Consider the following 14541-nt stretch of genomic DNA (forward strand, 5'->3'; position numbering starts at 1 on the left):
AGGAGACAGGTTAAATAAGGATTTTTAAGCCTTGAGACAATTGAGACGTGGAATGTGTATGTGTGCCATTCAGAGGGGGAATGGGCAATACAAAATATTTAAGTGCCTTTGAACGCACCAGTCTGCAACGCTGCTGGGTTTTTCACGCTCAACTGTTTCCTGTGTGTATCGAGAATGGTCCACCATCCAAAGGACATCCAGCAAACTTGACAACTGTGGGAAGCATTGGAGTTAACATGGGCCAGCATCTCCGTGGAACGCTTTCAACACTTTGGTCCATGCTCTGACGAATTGAGGCTGTTTTGAGGGCAAAAGGGGGAAAGGTGTTCCTAATGTTTTGTAGACCCAGCGGTAACAAACAACAGAGATAAAACATTCCTGCCGACTGCAGATGTAAGTCCATCTGTCGAGAGAAAATATCTAGTCAGACGAAGAAGTGTTGAGTTCCTTATCAACTCAGCCATACTATACAGACAGGATGAATAGAGCAAATGGAGTTGCCTGTTTGCAGGCCTGAAAGCGGTGGAAAAAGGGAGCTAAATTGAATGCATGAATCAAACAAGTAGCCAAATCGTTTTTTTCTGCTTGATGTTAGAATCTCTAGAAAAACAAGATCTGTGTGTGTTTTGTGTTGGTATTTGAGTTCATTGTGTATGTTGAGTTGATGGTGTATTGTAATAGTCCAGGTCTTGTCTGATAGGATGAGCTATGGCGTAGATGTAAATCCACACTGGACTCTAGTGGAAACAGCTCATAAATATCACCTCTGTATTTCCTTTGGACCTGAGAGAGGACAAAGAGTTAGGTATCGACTACACACACACACTTGCGTGCGCACACAAACACACGCACGAACACACAAACATACTGTACACACACGTGCATGTTTCCACACAAACACACATACACATACAGTTGAAGTCTGTAGTTTACATACACTTAGGTTGGAGTCATTAAAACTTGTTTTACAACCACTCCACACATTTCTTGTTAACAAACTATAGTTTGGCAAGTCGGTTAGGACATCTACTTTGTGCATGACACAAGTAATTTTTCCAACAATTGTTTACAGACAGATTATTTCACTTATAATTCACTGTATCACAATTCCAGTGGGTCAGAAGTTTACATACGTTCATCTGTACAAACAATAGTACGCAAGTATAAACACTGTGGGACCACGCAGCCGTCATACCGCTCAGGAAGGAGACGCGTTCTGTCTGCTAGAGATGAATGTACTTTGGTGCGAAAAGTGCAAATCAATCCCAGAACAACAGCAAAGGACCTTGTGAAGATGCTGAAGAAAACAGGTACAAAGTATCTATATCCACAGTAAAACGAGTCCGATATCAACATAACCTGAAAGGCCGCTCAGCAAGGAAGAAGCCACTGCTCCAAAACCGCCATAAAAAACCCAGACTACGGTTTGCAACTGCACATGGGGACAAAGATCGTACTTTTTGGAGAAATGTCCTCTGGTCTGATGAAACAAAAATAGAACTGTTTGGCCATAATGACCATCGTTATGTTTGGAGGAAAAAGGGGGTACTTGCAAGCCGAAGAACACCATCCCAACCGTGAAGCATGGGGGTGGCAGCATCATGCTGTGGGGGTGCTTTGCTGCAGGAGGGACTGGTGCATTTCACAAAATTGATAGCATCATGAGGAAGGAAAATTATGTGGATATATTGAAGCAACATCTCAAGACATCAGTCAGAAAGTTAAAGCTTGGTCGCAAATGGGTCTTCCAAATGAACAATGACTACAAGCATACTTGCAAAGTTGTGGCAAAATGACTTAAGGACAACAAAGTCAAGGTATTGGAGTGGCCATCACAAAGCCCTGACCTCAATCCTATAGAACATTTGTGGGCAGAACTGAAAAAGCGTGTGCGAGGAAGGAGGCCTACAAACCTGACTCAGTTACGCCAGTTCTGTCAGGAGGAATGGGCCAGAATTCACCCAACTTATTGTGGGAAGCTTGTGGATGGCTACCTGAAACGTTTGACCCAAGTTAAACAATTTAAAGGCAATGATTCCAAATACTAATTGAGTGTATGTAAACTTCTGACCCACTAGGAATGTGATGAAGTAAATAAAAGCTGAAATAAATCATTCTCTCTACTATTATTCTGACATTTCACATTCGTAAAATAAAGTGGTGATCCTAACTGACCTAAGACAGGGAATTTTTACTAGGATTAAATGTCAGGAATTGTGAAAAACTGAGTTTAAATGCATTTGGTTAAGGTGTATGTAAACTTCCGACTTCAACTGTATATAAACACACACACACTCTGATACAAACACACGCGGGCATGTTCACTTTCACACACACACACACACACACACACACACACACACACACACACACACACACACACACACACACACACACACAGAACAGTTCAGTGGTGGCAGGTTGTCACGGAATCTGCCGAGGCTGCTCCTCCTCCTTGTTCGGGCAGGCTTCGGCGGTCGCCGTCCCCGGAGTACTAGCTGCCACCGTTAGATGTTTCCTGGTTTGATTGCTTTTGTCTGTATGTTACACCTGTGTCCGTTTGTGTCTGATTATGTGTCCTATAAGTTGCCTGTTTTTAGTTGGTTAGGTTGTGTGTTGTTATTTCGCCTGTCCGTTAGTGCTGCTTGTTTATCTATGTTTATTATTTACTATTTTACGCACAGTCTGCGTAATCGCTCGCCTCTGTTTATTGTTGAGGCCGTTCTTTGTATTGTGCTTTGGTTTGCACTAGTAAACTTTGTTGGACTAAGCTTCGGTGTCCTGCGCCTGACTCCCGCACCACATTAACCTCAGCTACTGTCACAGGTGGCACTTTAAATGGGGAGGACGGGATCATAGTAATGGCTGGAACGGAATTAATGGAATGGTATCAAACATATCAAACACCTGTTTTTTCATGTGTTTGATACCATTCCATTCACTCCATTCCATCCATCATTATCAGTCGTCCTCCCCTCACCAGCCTCCACTGGAACAGTTATAGCATGTCTGGTGATAGACTTGTGAGTGTGTGTTGTGTACCTGGATGAGGCTGGCTGCTGGGTTCCTCCTCTTCTCAAAGTGTTTTTGTCTGTGCTGCTCCTGTACCTTCAGGGCAAAGCCTGAGCCCAGGATACCCTGTACACACACACACACACACACACACACACACACACACACACACACACACACACACACACACACACACACACACACACACACACACACACACACACACACACACGATGGACTGAATCTGTGGGTCTTGACACTTCAAACTGTGTGTGTGTGTGTGTTTGTGTGTGTGTGTGTTCCTGTGTGTGTCTGTGTGTGTCTGTGTGTGTCTGTGTCTGTGTCTGTGTGGTTGTCTGTGTCTCACGGCAGGCAGGGCAAAGAAGGAGATCCCCATCAGAGCAAAGCCAGCTGAGATCAGACGACCCGTCCACGTCTGAGGAGTCTTGTCTCCGTAGCCGATGGTCGTCAGAGTAATCTGGACACACACATCATCATCACAGAGTTCAGAGGTCACAATACAATTGTTACACTGTAACCCCCACAGCCCCACAGACCACAATGACAGATGCACAGAAAAACTAAATTATCCACCATTACCCTAGGCCAGTGTTTCCCAAATGCCGTTTTGTAGTATTTGGGTAAATTCCATTTTCAATTCAGTCAATTCACTTCCTGAATAGAAAGATCCACCTTATAGAGCCCTCCAGGACCAAGATTGAATAACACTGCACTTTTGTGTGTTGTGTATTTCAGTGACCCCTTTCCCTCCCTGTCCCTGTCTCCCCTTGCACATCTAATAGCCCAGTCTGTAGCTTGTTTTTGGTCACAGCTCCAGGAATGGCTGAAGGATTGCAATATTTACCTCGAGCTAACCCTGCAGATAGCACTACTGGGTGATATGAAAAGTCATAGTCAATCGATCAATAATATAATAATAATTTTAGCAAAAATGTTTATTTTCAATTTACAGTCTGTAGAAACAATGAGAATAGAAGGGTTCAGAACTTTTGTGAAACATCACAGTTGAAAAATATATCCAATATGGATTGTGTTAAGAGATGGATGGGAGGTGTTGAATGGAGCTGAAGGATGGGACTAATAACAACTAACAACAACTAATAACAACAAGATAACTAATGTAAAGCATACTGTGTCCATAATAAGTACATAGGTTATAGGTTGAGAGCTTTTGTGAAAGAGCACAGTTAGAAAGATATGACAAGCAAACCGGATGGACATCATGAAAATGATCGTAGAGGTTGAGGGTAGAGGAGTTTACTCCAATTAGGGAAGGGGTGGTGGGGTTGGAAAGTAATAAAGGGATAAAAAAAGGATATGTATATATATGTATGTATGTATATGTATATACATATATATATATATATATATATATATATATATATATATATATATATATTTGCGAGACAAAAAAACATATGGGGGATTGGAAGTGATGCAGACAATTACATTGATGGAAGTTAAAATCTATCTGCAATATTAGAGCTGATCTACTACACCCCCACCAACAATGTAATTTCCAGACACTGGAAATTACATTCATCGATTGGGTAATTTTAGCCGGTCTGAAGCAGTGGGCATTCATTGTTTGTGTCGACATTGTATAAGGTCTGGTAAGTAATGCCTGGGAAAGGGAAAGGGAGGTGTTTGAAGACCAGCCAAGCATGCCCTTGTAGCTCTGTTATGCCACAATGTCATTAAAGGAGAAGTTAGCTTTTTTACAACCAAATTAGCATTTTTTATGTAAATGTTATGTTAAGAGTCCAGATTTTTTTGGGATACTTACCCCAACCAGCAATTAATTTCCTCATCCTCGTTGTGCAGTACGGGGGCTCTGAGAAAACATGAACGAATGCTTGAAAAACAACCAAATACGTCCTTTTAGAAACGGAAACGCTCTCAGTATAGTGATGCAGGTCTGTTGTTCACATGAAATTATGTCACTCCGAACTTTATCCGCAACGTTATTCCATTTCGTGAGACTCGAGCCGTTTCCCATATCCAGCTGTTCCATTCACTGTGTAGCCTGCTACTACAGGTAACTGCCAAAAATAAAGGAAACACCAACATAAAGTGTCTTAATAAGGCATTGAGCCACCAGAACAGCTTCAATGCTCATTGGCATAGATTCTACAAGTGTCTGAAACTTCCTGTGTGGAAGCACCTGCTTTCAATATACTTTGTATCCCTCACTTACTCAAGTGTTTCATTTATTTTGGCAACTTGTAGAACGGACAGACAGGTATCTCTCAAGTCACAACAAAATGGAATACAATGTTAAGGATAAAGTTCAGAATTACACAAATTCATGTGTACAACCTCTAAAGACCTGCATCACTATACTGAGAGCTTTTCCATTTCAAAAGGGACGTATTTGGGTGTTTTTGGAGCCTTTGTTCAGGTTTTTTCAGAGACCCCATACTGCACAACGAGGATGGTGAAAGGATTCACTGGTTGGGGGTACGTTTCTCAAAAACAAGTGAAATCGCAAAAAGAAGTGTCTGGACCCTTCTATAATGTGCTATTTAAATGTTTTGTCTTAAGGTCATATTATAGACTGGTCAGCAAGTCCAGTAATGATAATAAAGCTACTCTTTCTCTTTCAGAGATGTGCTGGTTAGGTTGTTTTCTTGTATCTGCTGATTAAACTTCAGTCCTGTGAATATCAGTATGGGCTATGTAGAAACATCTTGATCAAACTACAAATTTGTGTGTGTATGTGAGGAGTGTGCATGTGTGTTTGTGTGGTGTATGCATGGGCCAGTGTGTGTGCATGTGTGTGCGTGTATGTGTGTGTGTGTGTGCGTGTGCGTGTGTGTGTATGTGTGTGTGTGTGTGTGTGTGTGTGTGTGTAGACTCACTGTGCCCCACCACAGAGCATCGGCATAGGTGGCAAAGTCTTTGTTGAACTCCTTCTCCACGAGGTAGACCAGGAACGAAGAGAAGATGAGCACCAGGAACCCAATGTACCAAGCTGTCACCAACTCCTATAGGAAATCAATGTATTACATGTGTAAACGAATACATCCAACCTCACTGTATTTGTTGTGTCAACCAGGTCCTAAACCCCTAAAGATCAAGTTGAGGTGACAGTGAAGAATCACTATTAAGAAACCTTGAGAGGAACCAGACACTAGAGGGGGAGCACATCCTGCTATTTTTATAGAAGGACAGAGTGCATAGGACTATCTAGGCCAGACTGTTGTCCACACTGAATTGGACTACAAACATGGTCGTACCTTACTGTGCGCGTAGACTACAGATCCCAGTAGTTTCCAGGTGCCCCCTCTGCGGTCCATGCGCACCATTCGCAGGATCTGCAGGAAGCGAAGGCTCCTCAATGCTGAGGTGGCAAAGATGTTACCTTGGCTACCCGCTGACACCACAGCAATGGAAGCTATGAGTACAATGATGTCTGGAAAGAGACAATGACAGATAAAGGGGAATGGGGAAAAGTAAACAAAATCAACTCTTCAGTATTTACGATCTTGTAAACTTCCATGAGAGGCTACTGATAATGTATTGCAGTGTGTATGAATGACACACGTGATACTATCACACAAGGGTGTAACTTTGTGTTGCAAATTGGGGGGGTCAGGGTCAATGGGTTCCGGGGTCAACACCCTTCTATGATAAAAAAAAAAAGAAATAGCTGTGAATTCAATATATCCCAACCACAACTGAAATAGCCTACCAATAATTTATGTATTACTTTAAACTGTTAGTCTAACTCTAACAGTTCAGAAAGTAACCACGTTTGGCAATTTGTTTGTAGAATGACTGTGAGAAAGTATGTTCTTGGGTTTGATTGAACGTTTGCTACGTTGCGTAACAGCTTGTACCGAACAACACATTTCCCCAAAACGTTCTTCATCGTTCTTGAACAGACTTTGAGATAGCCTACGTTTGCTCACTTTGGTGGGTGTGGCAGGATCTGGCTTGAAGTAGATGTCTTCACGGGTCCAACAGACAGGAAATTCCGAGATCCGACTCGGGACCCGAGCGGGTCCTACATTTTTAGTTTTGTCTCCGAGTTGGGTCGGGTCTGATATAATTGCCACGTGTCTCGGGTCTGATATAATTGGCACGGGTCTCGAGTATGTGCAATTGAAAATGTATTTACCGGCTGGACCCAATTGGACCCGTCCTCTGTTAATTTAATGTGTGAGGTGATGAGAACTGCTCGAGCTTGTTATCTGTGTCAGCTAATTGCAACTCAATAAAACGCATCGCTTATGTCCAGCTAAAACCTGGTTCCGGCTGCTCACCTCACATGCGCTTGCTTCTGAGGAGAGAGAGAGAGAGAAAGAGAGAGAGAGAGAGAGTGAGAGGAGCCTTGGTCTAGGCTACTATTGATTGTGAAGGAGGCCTTTTCATTGAAGTAAAACAAAAGTTAGACGAGAAAGAGTATAGTGCAAAGATGCCGACAATGGGACAATACTGCAGTGGACAAAGATGAGAAGAAAGCTGGCACGGCTAAATGGACTGTGTGATGCAACTCGCTATCCGAGTTTGATGCAATGTTTGAATTTATCAGATTTATTATCATTTGTTTTATCATTATTATTATTGTATATCATTATTATTATTGTAGGCCTATTTAAGAATCTAAACCAGTGCAAAAAGTGTTTTGTTTAATTTTGTTGAGACATTTACGTTGGCAAAAATAAGTTTGAAATGTCTTTTTAATATTGTGCACCTTAAATGGGGCCTGTTATAAAATACATATAATTAGCATATTGCTGCCATTTGTTGGGTAGGCACCTGCTTTTCTTGGTAATTGCTGCAATATAGGCCAAGTGTCACGCCCTGGCTCTGGGGACTCTTAAATGTTGAGCCAGGGTGTGTCGTTTCTGTGTTGTGTTTATTTCTATGGTGAATCTCTATTATGTGTAGATCTATGTTGGCCGGTTTGGTTCCCAATCAGAGGCAGCTGTAGCTCGTTGTCTCTGATTGGGGACCATACTTAGGCAGCCTTTTGGCACCAGTCAGTTGTGGGATCTTGTTCCGTAAAGGTATGTTGTGTGTATGCTACCTTGGACTTCACGTTTTGTTTGTTGTTTTGTCGTGTGTTCAGTACGTAAATAAATATGAATGCATATCACGCTGCGCCTTGGTCCTTCTCGTCCGTAAACGATCGTGACAGAAGATCCCACCAATCCTGGATCAAGCAGCGTGACGAGGAGAGAGGATGGACTTGGGAGGAGATGAGAGAGTCTGGCAAGGGGGATGGAAGCCATGATGACGGTGGAGAGACAAGCCCAAAAAATTTTTTTGGGGGGGGCACACGGCGTGGACGACAAGGCAGCAGGAGGCCGTGATAGGGCGGTCCCGCTGGTTAGCAGAGGAGGCCACCAGATTAGGGGGGCAATTGGTTCAGAGGGAGCAGAAGGAAAGTGTAGAGGCACGGCGAGAGGAGCTGGTTAGGCAGCAGAAGGAGCGGGGGTTAATGAAGGAACCCATTCCCGCTCCTCGCACCAATCAAGTGGTGCGTGTCGCCAGTCCGGTCCGGCCCGTTCCTGATTCCCGCACTAAGCCAGTGGTGGGTGTTCCCAGTACGGTTCGGCCCGTTCCTGCTCCTCGCATCAAGCCAGTGGTGCGCATCGCCAGCCCGGCCCGGCCTGTTCCTGCCCCGCGCACCAAGCCAGTGGTGCGCGTCGCCAGCCCGGTCCGACCTGTTCCTGTCCCTCGCACCAAGCCAGTGGTGCGCGTCGTCAGCCCAGTCCGGCCCGTTCCTGCTCCCCGCACCAGGCCAGTGGTGCGCGTCGTCAGCCCAGTCCGGCCCGTTCCTGCTCCCCGCACCAAGCCAGTGGTGCGCGTCGTCAGCCCAGTCCGGCCCGTTCCTGCTCCCCGCACCAAGCCAGTGGTGTGAGTCGTCAGCCCAGTCTGGCCCGTTCCTGCTCCCCGCACCAGGCCAGTGGTGCGCGTCGTCAGCCCAGTCCTTAGGCCTTTACGGTAGAGTGGCCAGACGGAAGCTACTCCTCAAAAAAAGGAACATGACAGCCCGCTTGGAATTTGGCAAAAGGCACCTAAAGGACTCAGACCATGAGAAACAAGATTCTCTGGTCTGATGAAACTAAGATTGATCTCTTTGGCCTGAATGCCAAGCGTCACGTCTGGAGGAAACCTGGCACCATCCCTACGGTGAAGCATGGTGGTAGCAGCATCATGCTGTGGGGATGTTTTTCAGCGGCAGGGACTGGGAGACTAGTCAGGATCGAGGCAAAGATGAACGGAGCAAGGTACAGAGAGATCCTTGATGAAAACCTGCTCCAGAGCGCTCAGGACCTCAGACTGGGGCGAAGGTTCACTTTCCAACAGGACAACGACCCTAAGCACACAGCCAAGACAACGCAGGAGTGGCTTCGGGACAAGTCTCTGAATGTCCTTGAGTGGCCCAGCCAGAGCCCGGACTTTAACTTGATCGAACATCTCTGGAGAGACCTGAAAATAGCTGTGCAGCGAAGCTCCCCATCCAGCCTGACAGAGCTTGAGAGGAATGGGAGAAACTCCCCAAATACAGGTGTGCCAAGCTTGTAGTGTCATACCCAAGAAGAATCAAGGCTGTAATCGCTGCCAAAGGTGCTTCAACAAAGTACTGAGTAAAGGGTCTGAATACTTATGTAAATGTGATATTTAAGTTTGTAAGAATTGCTTTGTCATTAGGGGATATTGTGTGTAGATTGATGAGGAACAAAATGAATTTAATCTATTTTAGAATAAGGCTGTAATGTAACAAAATGTTGAAAAAGTCAAGGTGTATGAATGCTTTCCGAATGCACTGTATCTGTATAGCAGTAGAAGCCTACTGACAAGGATAAAGAAATGAATGTCGTGTCGGGAACATGGTTCTGAATATGCTACACATCGAAACAAAACAAGTTGTTTTTTGTAATTTGTTAAAGCCAGTTTTTAAGGACACGTAACTGTGGAACATTTGGTCAATTTCGCTAATTTGTTGATGGTGCTGGAAGTGTCCAGTCAGATGTTTCCTTCTCTCTCTCTTTCTACTCTCAAATCTGAAAGGGTCTCTCGGATCCGAACTGGCACGGGTCTGTTTGGGTCTATTTTTCCACCAGCCTTTTCGGAACGGGTCTGACTGTCCTCGGGTCCATTTGGAACAGCTCTGTTTTTTGCAGTGGTGGAAAAAGTACTCAATTGTCATACTTGAGTAAAAGTAAAGATACCTTAATAGAAAATTACTCAAGTAAAGTCACCTAGTAAAATACTACTTGAGTAAAAGTCTAAAAGTATTTGGTTTTAAACATACTTAAGTACCAAAGGTAAATGTAATTGCTAAAATATACTTAAGTATCAAAAGTAAAAGTAAAAGTATAAATCATTTCACGTTCCTTATATTAAGCAAACCAGATGGCACGATTTCCATTATTTTATTTTTTACGGATAGCCAGGGCATACTCCAACACTCAGGCATAATTTACAAATGAATAATTAGTGTTTAGTGAGTCCGCCAGATAAGAAGCAGTAGGGATGACCAGGGATGTTCTCTTGATGTGTATGAATTGGACCATATTCCTGTCCTTCTAAGCATTGGAAATGTAACTAGTACTTTTGGGTGTCAGGGAAAATGTATGGAGTAAAAAGTACATTATTTTCTTTAGGAATGTAGTGGAGTAAAAGTAAAAGTAGTCAAAAATATAAATAGTAATGTAAAGTACAGATACCCCAAAAAACTACTTAAGTAGTACTTTAAAGTATTTTTACCCAAGTACTTTACACCACTGTTTTTTGGGGACCCATTAAGACCTCTAGCTTGAAGAAATGAGTGACGTATTTGAAGGGCAGCGGTGCATTTTGAACCGACAACCCAGCACCATTTCCGTTTAACTGAATATTGCAACACGCTTTTTCATACTGTAGGTTTTCTCAGTTGAAATAAAATATAATGGTGATTTTGGAAGTATTCTTATGGTGATTATTAGGTTGCATAAACATGATTAGCGCTTTCCCCCCACAATTTTTTCTAAACATGAATAGGTTGCTTCTGCTTGTCAGTCTGTGAGTCAGGCAGGCTGCCTCTGACTTGGGAGAGAAACAGGCTTGCTTGAGCCTACTGGGTTCAGAAAAACAGCCTTCTCTAATTCTGTAGCCTACTAGAAACCAGTTGTTTCAAAGTTTATAATACTACCAAAGTTGTCTTTGAACTGACAAAATGTAGCCCAATATAACCATTAGCAATTATCACTTGTTTTTCCCGCTCGTCATTTAGCAATAGAAACCTTCTCCATTTGAAAAATATAATTGTATATATTTATTCATACTTATGAATTTACCATGTTAAATGTGAATGTACTTCTTTACTTCTTACAAGTTAGCTCACAGAACTAAGGGTTTTGTTAAGAAGAGAGAGGAGAGGGAGAGAAAGAGAGAAGCTATTGCTCCATTCTCCTTACAAGCCTTGCACATTTTTCTTTCCCTTCACAAAACACGCCTCTGAGGACCGGGCCAAACCAAGCATAATTGGCGGCGGGGGGATCTAATCATAAAATTAGGAATTGATTAGTACTGTGTAGTGTACAGCCACATAAAGCCAGTAGCTACGGTGGGAAAATTATTTCCAATACATCAAATTCATCATGGTATATTATCGGGAGGGTCAAATTGACTGTTGGTGCCCAACACCAGAGAGAGGAGAGAGGGCCAGAGGCCTCAACTGTGTTGATCTGGAGCGCTAAGACTGGTTAAGAGAATAGACACGTGTACTGGAGGAGTCATCACAGGGATCTAATGTACCTAGTAAAAGGGTTCACACAAACCCACATACTTAGTGCCATCACAGCGAGGGTCCTGAAGCATATATAAACCACTAGTGCTCCTACAGTACGCCACAGTAATGTTGTGTTTCGCTCAAAGTCACATCAATCACATTTCAGAAAACACATTTCAAACTAACCTTGGCTGGTTTTAGTCTCCTCTATTGAGAGAAGACATAGATTGTGATCTAGGTTTTTGGAAACTGTGTTTATCCTTTCTTTTATGAGAACTCAAAGCCAGCTTCTGTTCTCCCTGCTTGTGTATTTAAGTACATTATCTTTCAATCAGAAATCAGCCTTGTTGAAGATCTCTTGGTGGAGTGATAGGACCTTTGCAGTGCAGCACACATACAAAAACATACAGATACATATACACATACACATACCCATACAGAAATATACAGTGCCTTCGGAAAGTATTCAGACCCCTTGACTTTAAGTTTCAGCCTTATTCTAAAATGTATTACATTCATTTTTTACCTCATCAATCTACACACAATCCCCTATAATGACAAAACGAAAACAGGTTTGTAGACATTTTTACACATTTCTTAAAAAAACAAAAACAGAAATACCTTATTTACATAAGTATTCAAATCAAATCAAATCAGATTTTATTTGTCACATGCACCGAATACAACAGACCTTACAGTGAAATGCCAAAAAAAAGAATACAAAAAAAAATCACTAAGAAATACTATATAAAATAATACGAAATAAAAGTTACAAATAATTAAAGAGCAGCAGTAAAAATAACAATAGCGAGGCGATATACAGGGGGTACCGGTACCGAGTCAATGTGCGGGGGCACCGGTTAGTCGAGGTAATTGAGGTAATATGTACATGTAGGTAGAGTTATTAAAGTGACTATGCATAGATAATAAAGAGTAGCAGCAGCATAAGAGGGGGGGGGGGGGGGCAATGCAAATAGTCTGGGTAGCCATTTGATTAGATGTTCAGGAGACTGATGGCTTGGGGGTAGAAGCTGTTTAGAAGCCTCTTGGACCTAGACTTGGCGCTCCGTTACAGCTTGCCGTGCGGTAACAGAGAGAACAATCTGACTAGGGTGGCTGGAGTCTTTGACAATTTTTAGGGCCTTCCTATGACACCGCCTGGTATAGAGGTCCTGGATGGCAGGAAGCTTGGCCGTACGCACTACCCTCTGTAGTGTCTTGCGGTCGGAGGCCGAGCAGTTGCCATACCAGGCAGTGATGCAACCAGTCAGGATGCTCTCAATGGTGCAGCTGTAGAACCTTTTGAGGATCTGAGGACCCATGCCAAATCCTTTCAGTCTCCTTAGGGGGAATAGGTTTTGTCGTGCCCTCTTCACGACTGTCTTGGTGTGCTTGGACCATGTTAGTTTGTTGGTGATGTGGACACCAAGGAACTTGAAGCTCTCAACCTGCTCCACTACAGCCCTGTCAATGAGAATGGGGGCGTGCTCGGTCCTCTTCTTTTTTCTGTAGTCCACAATCATCTCCTTTGTCTTGATCACGTTGAGGGAGAGGTTGTTGTCCTGGCACCACATGGCCAGGTCTCTGACTTCCTCACTATAGGCTGTCTCGTCGTTGTCGGTTATCAGGCCTATCACTGTTGTGTCATCGGCTAACTTAATGATGGTGTTGGAGTCGTGCATGGCCATGCAGTCATGAGTGAACAGGGAGTACAGGAGGGGACTGAGCACGCACCCCTGAGGGGCCCCTGTGTTGAGGATCAGCGTGGCAGATGTGTTGTTACCTACCCTTACCACCTGGGGGCGGCCCGTCAGGAAGTCCAGGATCCAGTTGCAGAGGGAGGTGTTTAGTCCCAGGGTCCTTTTCTTAGTGATGAGCTTTGAGGGCACTATGGTGTTGAACGTTGAGCTGTAGTCAATGAATAGCATTCTCACATAGGTGTTCCTTTTGTCCAGGTGTGAAAGGGCAGTGTGGAGCACAATAGAGATTGCATCATCTGTGGATCTGTTGGGGCGGTATGCATATTGGAGTGGGTCTAGGGTTTCTGGGATAATGGTGTCGATGTGAGCCATGACCAGCCTTTCAGAGCACTTCATGGCTACAGACGTGAGCGCTACGGGTCGGTAGTCATTTAGGCAGGTTACCTTAGTGTTCTTGGGCACAGGGACTATGGTAGTCTGCTTGAAACATGTTGGTATTACAGACTCAGGGAGAGGTTGAAAATGTCAGTGAAGACACTTTCCAGTTGGTCAGCGCATGCTCGGAGTACACGTCTTGGTAATCCATCTGGCCCTGCGGCATTGTGAATGTTGACCTGTTTTAAGGTCTTACTCACATCAGCTACGGAGAGCGTGATCACACAGTCGTCCGGAACAGCTGATGCTCTCATGCATGTTTCAGTGTTACTTGCCTTGAAGCGAGCATATAAGTAATTTAGCTCGTCTGGTAGGCTCGTGTCACTGGGCAGCTCGCGGCTGTGCTTCCCTTTGTAGTCTGTAATAGTTTGCAAGCCCTGCCACATCCAACGAGCGTTGGAGCCGGTGTAGTACGATTCGATCTTAGTCCTGTATTGACGCTTTGCCTGTATGATGGTTCATCGGAGGGCATAGCGGGATTTCTTATAAGCTTCTGGGTTAGAGTCCCGCTCCTTGAAAGCGGCTGCACTACCCTTTAGCTCAGTGCGGATGTTGCCTGTAATCCATGGCTTCTGGTTGGGGTATGTACGTACAGTCACTGTGGGGACGACGTCATCGATGCACTTATTTGATGAAGCCAGTGAC

At 43.9% G+C, this 14541-nt stretch overlaps 1 protein-coding gene across 2 annotated transcripts in view; it reads right to left on the reverse strand.

Moving 5' to 3' along the window:
- kcnq5a (potassium voltage-gated channel, KQT-like subfamily, member 5a) overlaps positions 1-14541 on the reverse strand; it is a 157832-nt gene that overhangs the window by 26349 nt on the left and 116942 nt on the right. For both annotated transcript variants that reach the window (XM_041866901.2, XM_041866900.2), the window contains exons 4-7: positions 6273-6448; positions 5895-6020; positions 3380-3490; positions 3043-3138 (exon numbers count right to left, since the gene is read on the reverse strand). In XM_041866901.2, coding sequence (XP_041722835.2) covers positions 3043-3138; positions 3380-3490; positions 5895-6020; positions 6273-6448 — 509 coding nt within the window. The remainder of the gene's footprint in view (positions 1-3042; positions 3139-3379; positions 3491-5894; positions 6021-6272; positions 6449-14541) is intronic.

This window comes from Coregonus clupeaformis, chromosome 37, assembly GCF_020615455.1.
Source record: "Coregonus clupeaformis isolate EN_2021a chromosome 37, ASM2061545v1, whole genome shotgun sequence".
NCBI lineage: Eukaryota > Metazoa > Chordata > Actinopteri > Salmoniformes > Salmonidae > Coregonus > Coregonus clupeaformis.